At 41.2% G+C, this 12,335-nt stretch overlaps 1 protein-coding gene across 1 annotated transcript in view; it reads right to left on the reverse strand.

Moving 5' to 3' along the window:
- Positions 1-12,335, reverse strand: part of USH2A (usherin) — a 419,834-nt gene that overhangs the window by 16,070 nt on the left and 391,429 nt on the right. Inside the window, exons 63-64 of the mRNA XM_080585038.1 lie at positions 9,983-11,499; positions 8,696-9,017 (exon numbers count right to left, since the gene is read on the reverse strand). Of these exons, the coding sequence (XP_080441164.1) occupies positions 8,696-9,017; positions 9,983-11,499 (1,839 nt within the window). The remainder of the gene's footprint in view (positions 1-8,695; positions 9,018-9,982; positions 11,500-12,335) is intronic.

Genomic DNA, 12,335 nt, shown 5'->3' on the forward strand with positions numbered 1-12,335 from the left:
AAAGCATGGATGACTGAAGGCCTGGCTAATCTGAAATTCCATAGTTTGGACTTCTGTAAAAAGTTTTTTGGGATCAAAAAAAGTCCTTCTAAGACGTGACATATACAGCACAGAAAATATTTATTGCATTTATATAAAAATATAAACATCTTAGTAGGCAACAGCATCATCTATTGTTCATAATGGTAGAAGATTTTAGAAGCTACTTCAGAGCACACAGGCATGTGGGGCAAACAAGAATCAATTACACCTCACATAGGCAGGGACGCATTGAGTGGCAAAGCATAGACAGCAGAAAGACATCAAAAGTTTCTTATAACTTGACTTTCTGAATATACTGCCTCCAAAAGCATTAAGTCTGACATCATGGTGCATGGCTCAGCACCTTGCCAAAAGATGAATGTCTGCTAATGGCTGCATTGCACCCAAAATCCAGGAGAGGGCTCCAAAATTAGTTGCACAAGATACTATTTAAAATCCTTTATCAATTTGCTGGCCTCTGGCCCAGACTGCACTTTGAAGTGGAGCCAAACAAGGGAAACCTCTCTGGAGCCCACATGCTTGGAGAACTAGAGAAGTCCCATTACAGGTTACAAAGGTTGTTGCTTCCATCATCAGTGAGCCTTCACAGATCTATCTCCTGGAAGAGACTGGAGAAGAGACATCACTCAGAATGATCATAGGACAACCTTGGGGTTCATTGGCACAGCAAGAAGGGAAATTTCTGAGAAAATGGACACAGCCTGAATGCAGTCAGCCCAGCTTGATCAAGCTTTGGAAAGCTGAGTAGCAACTCCTCCCATAAAGGGCAATAAAATCACAATGGCCCTAGGGTGTAGATGGAAAAAATCATGGTATCCTACATGCTGACAGTGGGAGAAGCCTTCATCTCTAAGCCACACAACTGTGCCCCAGATGTGTCTGCTGCACATTTCTTGAAGCCCCAGGTCCTTACCTGGGAAATCTATGTTTTGAATTTAAAAAAAAATAAGCTTTTCTTTTATCAAATGGAGATCATCTGTGAAGATATGTATTCCATACAGGTGGTGCTAATGGGAAAAACCAGCTGGATTTACACTCCCACAGCTCTTCCAGTGTGGCAGATGAGCCTCTCTGTGATGAAAAAGGGATGGTGAAGAAGCTGCCAGAATAAAGCAGTCAAATTAACCCCCCTTAAAGGACAAAGATAGTCTGTAATTAAGGCAGAAAATGCAGTATGTGGCCAAAAATCCCCCCAAAGGATAAAGTGGTATCTTGATCCCATGACTCCCATTACAAGAGGAAGCACAACTAGAGCTGACTGAGCAGCAGTTTGGCAGAGGACATGCGTAGGCTAACACCTGCCCGCTCAACACACTCATGTCTCAGACCTGGCCCCAGCAATGTGACAGGCATTACAGCTTTAAACACAGGGGCCAACGGGGAAGCTCCTGAGATGGAATCCTCTCCATTCCTATGGAGAATGAGAAGCTCTCCAAGAGGTCTCATTCTCCTTCACTTCTGCTGAAGCATAGCAGGGAAGCAGCAGGCAGAAGGGTGGGCTGACTGGTGGTAGCTTGCCTGTCTGGAGGCAGCAGTCCTGCTGACTTCCAAGGTCAAGGAAAGCTGGTATCTTCTTCTTCACACAGAAGAATTCCTGCTTGCAGGAAATCAGAAAAGACAGGGAGCCAAGCAGCTGACTGCCAACCAGCAGCAACTCCTGGGCTCCCACCAAGCCATACAGGCACTGTGCATCAGAACACTTCACACTGCAGTTAATGCCATGCTCCTGTGAGGGACAAGACCTCAGCTCTGTTTGTGACAGCAGCTTCCACTGAGCTCCTGCAGGCACTCAGAACCCAGCTGTTTGCCTTAAAACAAAGCCTCATCAGTAAATCACTGCCTACCCTGAGCTTTGAGCCCTGACTAGAGCTGTGGGGTAGAGAGGCAGTGCTGTTGGTTCCGGAGAACCACAAGTTCAGAACAAGCCTCATCTTCCACGTGAGTATAAGAGTCAGGTACGACTTAGGTATCTGCCCTTTGGGAACCCAAGGACTGCACACAGCTGTGTCTGCTGGTCTTTCCAAAAGGGATTCAACACTAGCTCTACTCTGCACATATGAGGAGAGATAAACAGTAGCAGAGACTAACTCATACCACTCCTGCATTTCTACTATTGTTTCCTGGAGTCCTAAACACACAGGACTACCTTGAGACTTTGTTTTGGGTTTCTTCACCAAGATTTGTTCAATTTCTTATCCTACAGGTAAGTAAATGTAGAGTTTCCACAGTGTAGTTCTTTTCCAAGAAAGTAAGACATTTTAGGGGTATATAAGATATGACATCAGTAAGTTTCACAAACATAGCACCCAGTTTTTATTTGTGTTTGAACAGCATTCTGCAAGATAACTGAAAAGTCCATAATCTTGGCTAGTTAAAATTAGAGAAATGCAGGCAAGCTCCCTCTCACCATCATTTGCAGCAGCTTTCACAAATCTTTCTTCTTATCAGATCTGGCTGACGTGCAGCCTGGGTAATTTGGGATTCCTTATGCAATACCAGCCCAACTCAGAGCACAAAGCTTGTCTACAGAAATCTAGCATCCAGCATTGCAATAGTGTATTCACACTGGGCATTGCAGTGTCAGGTAGGTATTAGCAAAGTAGAAAGTTTCAAAGGAGGTCGTCAAATGGGGACAGAGCAAAGGCAAGGGACAGAAGGTATCATGTCCACTCATGACCAGGGGTACAAAGAGGTAGTAAACGAATGTGTGCTTTCTAATTGTCCATCCTGAAATCCATACTTTTCCCTCTTCAGCATTCAGTCAGCATCTTATGGAGGCCATAAACATATAATGGGACAGATTTTAGGTCCAGGCTTCTAGCATTGTGATAATCTGAGCCTCTTACCATTGCTATTCATCTTCACTAATCAAATCCTCATAATAAAAGTACTAAACCCATTGTGGGGAGGGAAAAGGGAAAGACAAAGACTACAGGCAAGCACTTTGGGACTTACACAAAATTACCAAATTCTAAAGGAAGCTCATTTCATATAACATAGTATAACACCAGTAATTAATGAAAGATGTAAACAGGTTTAACTCTAAAAAGGCAGAAAATTAAATAATTTGTTTCCTATGGGTATATAATGAGATAGTTACGAAGTTCCCATGAGAGAGATAAGCAGATATTAAAAGGTCTTTCCAATACCTGTAATGGCTAAGGGCAACAGCTAATTCAATAGATTCGATCAAAATCACCACTTCTTTCTCCGCTTCTGATTTATTACTTTGGCTGTAGTTAGTCATCACTCATTTTAGTTTGCCTTTCAGCAGTCATAAATTATGCCTCATAAATAAAAAGATACAATCAAGGAAATCATATCAAGTCATCTACAGTCCTGGAGTATATTTTCCCCCAGTACTCACACTAATGTCTTTTTAAAGGATAGCTTGCCATGGTTTTGAATATGTCACAAACACAATGTACTGGGAAAAGTCTTGCAAGAGTTATGCTGTAACAGTCTCACTGGTAATTTTGGAAGCCAAAAAAATCCAGTCTAATATCCCTATTTAGTTTAATGAACAAAAATCAAAGTTTGCTTTATCAATACATCGTTTACGCACTTGAATTTAGGTTGGTGTTAGCAACAGAAACATGGTGTGTGAAGGGGGGCTTCATAAAAGAAATTGCGTGGTTTCAAATAGTGCTTCTCCCTACTGTGTGCCCTACCGTACTAGGGCAAAGGAAGCACCCAGTTCAGCAAAAAGGTATTCAGAGTAGGTTTTGCCGTTACCGCAATGAAAGCATATAGTTATGTCTGCTTTACTTTTCAGAAGCTGAAGTCGAGCTTGGAAGTCTAATACCTGCACAGCAGGAGACACTGTTTACTTGGAAGCAAGGGAGCACAAAAACCTTACAAGAAAATCCTCTCTTCCAAACAAAGAGGAGATAGAGAGCATGGAGTGTAAGAAAGAACCACGTTTGATTTTGTCACTGCTTTGTGGTGTATCTTTCTGTCAGGGTGACAGGAAAAAATGGTGAATTAAAATGATGAAAAGAAGCCAAAAGATGAGGGATAGTACAAATGGGCAACTATCCATCACCGGCCAGTCAGAGAAACAGCTTCACCCCATTTTAAGCTGAAGAAGTCACTTAGCTGCTTGTCAGTAACTAAGCAGCACAAACTCTGGAGCTCAGCCAGCAGTTTGACAGACAGGCTGGCAAAGCCAAGTGTCATCTTGTCATCTCTGTCAAAGTGACCAAGAGGACTGACATATTCTGCACTCCATGTACTTGGTCCTGCCATAATCTTCATGACTTTGCACCCTTTTTTTTTTTTTTTCTATATATCTCTCCAAAGTTTGTTTTCTCTGTGAGAGTGCAAGATGGAGGACCCAAAATGTATTTCTCCTGGTATATCTCAGGATCTTTCCTAGACCCTTCACTTGGCAGTGAAACCACTGAAACCTATCAAGCACTAATATGCTTATGTAGATCTTGCCCCTGACGAATAAAAGTGCTTAAATTCCTTGAACAATTGTGACCCTAACATTTAGGGAGCACAGTCCCTTTGACCAGCATGAATTTCTGAAGTGACTTCATCATTTTTGAAAATGCAACTTTTGCATCTAGTCTTACAAGTCCTAAATATTCAAGCTGAAGTTTCCAGCAATGGAAGAAAAAAAAAATAAAAATTCTGACTTCAGATCCGAAGAAGCTGTCTGGGTTCATCGAACTAAATATCAATGCCTCCAAAAATGCTGGAGAGAGTCCCATCACAGCATTTTGATTTTATCTGCATTCTGCTGGAGGAAATTCAGTTGCATTTAAAGTTTTATGTCCAGCAAACAAGCCTCAAATGCAGGGACAGCAGAATCAATATCCAGTTTAAGTGAAATATAAATCTGGGTTTCATCAGCATAATAGCAAAAGCCAAGCCCTATACTTATGAATAACTTGTCTCACAGGCAAGATATAAATTGTCAACAATGGAAGAGCTTAGAATAGATCCCAGAGGACTGCTGCAAGTGACATAAGAAGAAGACAAACACGTGCATGCAAAAACCTCTCACAGTGAAATAAATGGCCACTAGTGGGAAAAAAAAAAAAGGAAAAAAAAAAAAAGATTTAGGGTCCCAGTCAACAGCTCAGCCCGGTTATGGAGCACAACCAAGATAAAAAGCAGTCTTGAATACATCATGGCAAACCACAGGAATCCACTCAAGAGACTTTCTTTGCTACTTGTCATCAATAGATCATTAAAAACTTTGGCTCAAACAAATGTCTGTGCTATCAAATTCCCCAAAAAACAGCTTTTGACTGAGGTAATTGGAAGCGGGTCCAACTGATAATATAACACAGTCACCATCAACAACTTCAAGCCCAGACAACAACGTGAGATGTTTTTCTTTAGCTAAGAAAGATTCCTAACTAAGGAGTAGAGTGTGGGTCTGCTTCAGCTACTTGCTACCTACCAAACCCCATCCACACTTGCATTCACATTCTTCACAGATCCTCACCAAAATAGTAAGGAAATCTGGTCTAGCAATAGTTCTGCTATAAACTACAGCAAATGGGGAAGAGAATTCACGGTATTGTGGACCTACAGATGTGCCCTACGCTGGGAGAAAAAAAAGAAAACCTTAATATTTATTCACAGTGGGACTTAAAATACTAAACTATGCTGTTTCTGGAAATGAACAAACAAACAAAAAACAGCTTTGGTCACAATAGAAGTGACAACTGGAACATACATTTAAAGTGTAGTATACATTCAGGCTTGAAGTAACCATCCTTTTTGACTTGGTAAGTATTGCTATAGCATTTCTTGTATTGCTAAATTTACTTCAGTTCTCTGAACTTCAGTTCAGGGATGTCATTAAGTAACTGAAGGCAATCAAGTAACATGGACCTGTAATCAGCAAGAAGAAGTAGTCAGCTCACAGATATTCAGCATTTCCTTCAGCACAAAGCTAATAGACAGACTTTTCACACTGGCTGCTAAGTTAAAGACATGCTGTCAATCCAGAAACATCAAAAGGAAAAAGAGGTTTGTGATTATCAAGCAGTGAAGACAGGCTTTGTGAATACTGCAATAAGTACACTTTTCTAGTAGTATACCAGGTTCTTTTTTCAATAATTTAATAACTGTCCCTTCAGAATCCTTTTCTTACCCAAATTAGAGATGCTAGAACTGATTTATGAAGAAAGCTAGTGCACTCCTCCCTCCAGGTCCCAGGACTCTGACAGTAACAGAGCAAGAGGCAATGGAAGGAAGGTGAAACAAGGGAATTAGGCAGAAAGAAAAACAAGATGTATATAGGCAGTCATTGGAACAGGCTGCCCAGACAGGTTGTACAATCTCCATCCTTGGAGATTCAGGGATGGAGAACTTGGACCAGAACTCAACTGGACACAGCCCTGAGCAGCCTCAAAAAACACCACCACCAACAAAAATAAATAAATAAAGCCAAACCCAAACCAAAATAAATCCAAACCCAAACCAAAAACCCAACAGCAGAAGTAGAGCACAGATACCAAAGAACCTGATCTGTAAATTGCTCTCTCATCAAATTTGCAGCTGACACCAAAGTGGAGGGAACCAGTTGATATGTTCAAGGGCAGGTCTGGCATTCGGAAGGGACTAAAGCAATAGGTCACCAGGACATTTATGAATTTCAGCAAGAACAAATTTGAAGTCTTGCACTTGGGAAGGAATAACTCCTTGCAGCACTACAGGGTAGGGACTGACTAGCTAGGGAGAAGGACCTAGAGGGTTTCAGCGGATAGAAAGCTGGACATGAGCCAGCAATGTACTCTGGCACCAAAGATGGGCAACAACATCTTGAGCTTTTTAACAGGAGCATAGCCAGAAAATTAAAGGAAGTGATAACATGCCTTTACTTAGCATTTGTCCTGTTTTGGCCCCCAAATCCAAGAAAGATTGATAAATTGGAGCGAGTTCAGCAGAGGGCCACCAAGGTAATCAGGGCATTGGATAATTTGGCCTGTGAGAATAGGCTGTGGGACTGGGTCTTGTTCAACCTGGAGAAGCGATGTGTTTGGGGGGACCTGACTGCAGTCCTCCAGCACCAAGCCATAAGCTAACAGAAGGTGATGCCAGGTTCCTCACAGTGCTGTGTTGTGGGGGGAGAAGAGGAAACATGCTTAAGTTCAAACAAGAGAGGTTCATATTGAATGTAAGAAAAAAAGCTTTTTTCACCATGCGGACAGTCAAGCAGTGGAGCAGACTGTCTGGAGAAGTTATTCAATCTCCCTCTGTGAAGGTTTCCAAGGTGCAACTGGATAAAGCCCTGAGTAACCTGATCTGACCTCTTAATTGACACTACTTTGAGCAGAAAGTTGGACTGAATAACCTCCTGAGAGCCATTCCAACCTGAATTATCTTGTGATCCTGTAAAGCAAAGGAACTTGTAAAAGAAAGATTGCCACCACCTTGCAGGAGCTCAAGAAGTGGAACACACCATGTTTACTACTTTCCAAAACAAATCCATGTTTGAACAATTTTTATTATATTTTAGGGAAAAGGTTGTAAAGACATCTGAGGACTGCCAAAATCAGCTTCAAGACATACCATGTGTACAAATACTGTGTATAGAATCAGTAGTGAGGCTTACTGGTATCCTGTTCAGGGATTAATAAGATTGCCTATTCATAGGCACCTTTATATGCAAAAAACAACCTCATCCTGCTATGAAACTACAGCCACTTACTTTTAGGAACAACAAATTCATGGCTGTTTTTTGGTGTGGTTCTAAACTCCACTAACTCATCTAAACACTTGGAAGGAATGTCAGATGGTTAGAAATAACAAAGGTCTCAGTTCATAAGCTAAAATCAAACAAGGCCCTACATTATTATTAGTACTGTATGATAAAACCTGTAACTTTGACACAGAAAATGACTAAAGGCTAAAGAAGATAACTGATATGCATAAGAAGATAATTGATTTAGTATTAAGGGCCAAGATATTCGCACAAAACTTGGGCCCAGTTTCCAAGGCACTGTTGATAGCCAGTGACGACAATGCCTATGCCACAGTTTAATTCCAAAAGTACTACTGATTTCTAGTAAAGAAAGGCAGTACTCAGTCTGAATTGCAGAACTGGTCTCCCTGCATTAGCTGCATAGGAAGAACAATAGTAAAACACACCCATATGTGTGAGAAATAACAGTCATCAACAACAAACAGGTGGTTCACTTTTGAACCACCCATGAAAACTGCATGTGATCCTACTATTTAATTTAAAGAGAAAACAGCCCCAGTCTCTCTTGATGTAAACTACCTTAAGATCTTGCAGTAAAATAATCCAGAGTAGACTAGGGGAGGAGGGAAAAGAAGGAAAAACTAATGAAATGAGGCTGCCTCTTCAGAACTAGGATTTCACACTACTTACATAACATTAGAGCCTTGCAAAAAGCTCTGGAGGGTACTCAAACATTTACCATACAAGAAACACAGGCTCTTAGGATTACACTGAAGAAAAATGAATGCTGAATGAATGCATTACTTGTGCAAAATCATTTTCAGTTTCTCAACTATTTAAAATATATTAACAACAATCATTTAAGTATCACAATACTATTAACATTAGAAATGAGATGCGTATGTTTGTTTTAAGTGTAAAGTAAGATTCTCAAAGTGTACAGAAATCGTGATGGTGTCACTGCTAAGTGATGGTAATTCCCACCTGATATTCATATTCTGTGTAAGGCATCAACTGGTCATCTCTGAAGAAGGCTGAAGAACCATTGTAAACAAGCACGAGCTCTAAATTTACATGGGCTTGAGATGTCCGCCTTCTGTAAAGTTCGTAGTATAAAATCTTCCCATTGGGCTGCTGTGGGCCAGTCCACAGGATGGAAGACGCTGGCTGGAAGCCCCCAGTTCTGGTCTGTATCTCTATGAGAGGGGCGGGCTGTGCTGCTGGCGGTGCCTCCAGCGTCTGTACTGATGCCCACTCACTGGAGGCACAACCCAGCTCTGTGCAAGCTTGGAGCTGTACCTCATACCTTGGGGAACACAAATCAGGAACAAAGTGATTAAAACACTGCAAATGCAAATACAGACTCTGCATGAAATGTGAATATATGCATGGGGGGGTTCTTAATTTTTCTTGGTCTTTGGCATTTTTGAAAAAGAAATCAATTTGCATCAACTGACACAGATTATATATGGTGCCTCTGTATATCAAAAAGTAAGAACTCTGTCTTCTGGTTTTTTTTTTTTTTTTTCAAAACAGAGTTAACATCTGCAGGAATGAAGTGATCAAAATTGTTTTAATTTTGATGATATGAGCCAAAATGATGATTCATTGTAAGAGATGATTTGGATATCATTTGAGAGCTGTATCATCACTAACTTCACTCTATTACTCTTCTCTCTTTGGATTTAGATTAGTTATATGTAAATAGTAGACAGACTTATCAACCATGTAACACACACAAATTATGCCTACACAAATATATACGGAAAGGTCAGGTAAATAATCAAGAATTAGTCGGGAAGACATTACTTCAGTATCAAGTGTGTTCTTTCGGTAGCTGAGTCCTGTATAAACACAAGCCGCTCTTTTTCAGTTCAAAGGGGCAAGCATGCTCCTGGTGTGACTCTGCTGATGGTAACTCAGCTACTCTGCGAGTGGGCTAGCTAGCCAGTCTTTGGTCTAACCCCTAACTATATGTCAGCTAAAGTGCTATTTATCCTTGAATGTAGACGGCTTGCAAAAGATTCACAAGAACATTACAGCTTTTGGAGTCTGTAACAGGGCACTGAACCTATATCAATTAAAACCCAGGTCAACCCTATGCACTTCATCAAGATGATATATAGCTGGGATTACTATAAATTAAAAAAACCCTGTTTTTATCATGTGCATTTTAGGAACTAAAACCCAGCTGTTCAAAAGCTGGTCACTTTTAAGCCCACTGAATCACCTTGCAGCATTCATTCAACACGCAAAATCTTCCAGACTTACCTACTGTAGGGCTCTAGCCCTGCCACTATGTATGATCGTCTCACAAAGGAAGTATGAGATGCATCAAAGTCAACTCTTCTCTTTCCTGTTTCAGCAGGCTTGTGGATGGAGACTGTGTAATTTCTAATGTCACCATTTACTTTCATAGGAGGATCCCAGGCCACCAAAATCTCCTTTGAAGACCATGCCTGCAGCCTAGGAGGCAACATCCCAGATGGAGCAGAGGGGTTGGTTTTTATCTGAGCTGATGGGCTGGTCACGCTCCCTTGACTGTTATTTGCAGTGACAGTGTAGCTGTACTCCATGCCTGGCGTTAGGGTGAAATCAAGATAGCGAGTTTCCAGACCTGAGTAAACAAGAACACCATCCCTCCTTAGCTCATAGCTTGTGATTTTACCATTGGGGTTAGCTGGACTTTTCCACGTGATTTCAATTGACTCCGAGCCCATGACAAGCAGCCTGGGAGCTTCCATGTTTAATGGTGCGGCCTCCATAGTCATCACTGACTGGAATATACTTGATGTGCAGCCCCCAGCAGTACAGGCAACCAGTGCAAAATCATACTGTGTGTAAGGCTGCAGATTAGAAACCAACATCTGCAAGTTTTTGCCAGAATAATACTCTTCATTGTTTATTTTCAGTATGTACTTGGTGATATCTCCATTCTGTATTTGGGGAGGTGCCCAGGATGCATTAACCTGAGTGGCACTGACAGCCTGCAAAGACGGTGGATCCACTACTGCAGGAGCTGCTTCCAGCGTCCGTATTCCAGTTGGTTCACTGGTAGAGCAGCCTCCCATTGTACAGGCAACTATCGCATAACTGTACAGTGAGTAGGGTAGTAAGTCTTCATCCGTGTAGTTGAAGGTAGCAGCATCAAAGCTGAAAGGATAGAGAGCATCATTTTTTAGCAGCCGGTATGACTGAAGAATACCGTTGGGCTGTGCTGGGGCAGCCCATGAGATAAGTACCTTATGGGGGTTATCTGATGCTAAGGATAACCTAGGGGCAGGAAGACCTTTTGGGGCAGTTTGACTGGTTCTTGCCACAGTCCAAGAGCTGTCAGTGTAGCCTGCTGCATTCCAGGTGCGTATTTTATATTCATACCTTGTCCATGGCTGCAAACCTTTATCATTATATATGAATGCATTACTTTCAGTGTTATATTCTGTGAAAACAATTTTCTCATCTTCCATTGTTGCTCTGTACCCTGCAGCATTTTCTTTTGTGCATCTGTGAATAACTTCATAGCGAATTATTTTTCCATTCGGATTAATTGGCTCCAACCAGCTCAGCTCAATGTTGGTAGCGTTCACTGCCTGGATTACAGGTGCCATCTGAGACACTGGAGGTGCTTCATCTGTTCGGACCGGCTGGGGCAGAGAACGAGTGCAGCCTGCCGCATTGCAAGCTTCCAGTACTAAGGTGTACATCGTGTATGGCTCAAGGCGCCTGAAGAGGAACTGGCGAGATAAACCACTATATTCCAGGTTGTCATCACTGAAAATATTGTAGGTCTGGGGGAAAAAAAAAAAAAGAAAGCAAGAAAAAAGAATTTCATGGAGAGAAGGGACAGAAGCCAGGATAAAAGGACAAAATCCTATAAATTAACAGTGTTCAGAAACAAACTGTAGATGAGACACCTTAATCTTTGCAACAGGGTAAGGGCTATTACCCAACCATCCAGTAGCTGACTTTGTTACTAGTAACAAACACCACACAAACAGATCATTGATACAAAAACAATGTTTTGATCATGTTTTCATGTGTTTTTTTTTTTTTTTTCATTTTGGATGTAGAAATAAATCATCTAGTGACACTTTTCATTATGTTTGTTTGTTACCAAGTTTCATTGCCAGGCTTTCCTAAGCTAGCACAAAGCTTCCCGCAGAGTACCTATAGCTTTAAAAACTAGTTAACTAACACTTTAAAAAGAAAGAAACAAAAAACTCCTAAAAACCCCACAAAACCTGTAGTTGCAAAGTTTGCAGGTAAAGGTTTACAATCAGATGAAACCACTGTGTTAAAAGAAGTCCTGAATTTCAGAACAGCATTCTGTCAGACCCAGGGTTTCTAGAAATGCATTTTGGTGATGTCTAGAGTAAGGGGAAAGGTTAAAGCTAGCTCAGACAATGAGCTTTCATGCATAGCTTTCTATCCATTAAAAGAACAGTTTGGTTCACTGTAAATGAACTTCTGCAGTCAGGGGGTAGCACAGGAATGTTAATTATCATTTGAATATAACTACAAGCAGAGGGTGCTCACAGAGTACCTTGTGCTTACGTAGGACTCCTGTCTTATTTTAAAGTATAATGCATTTGACTGAGTCCTTTTCAGCAAAAAAAAAATAAAT

This window comes from Anser brachyrhynchus, assembly GCF_964034855.1.
Source record: "Anser brachyrhynchus genome assembly, chromosome: 3".
Lineage (NCBI taxonomy): Eukaryota > Metazoa > Chordata > Aves > Anseriformes > Anatidae > Anser > Anser brachyrhynchus.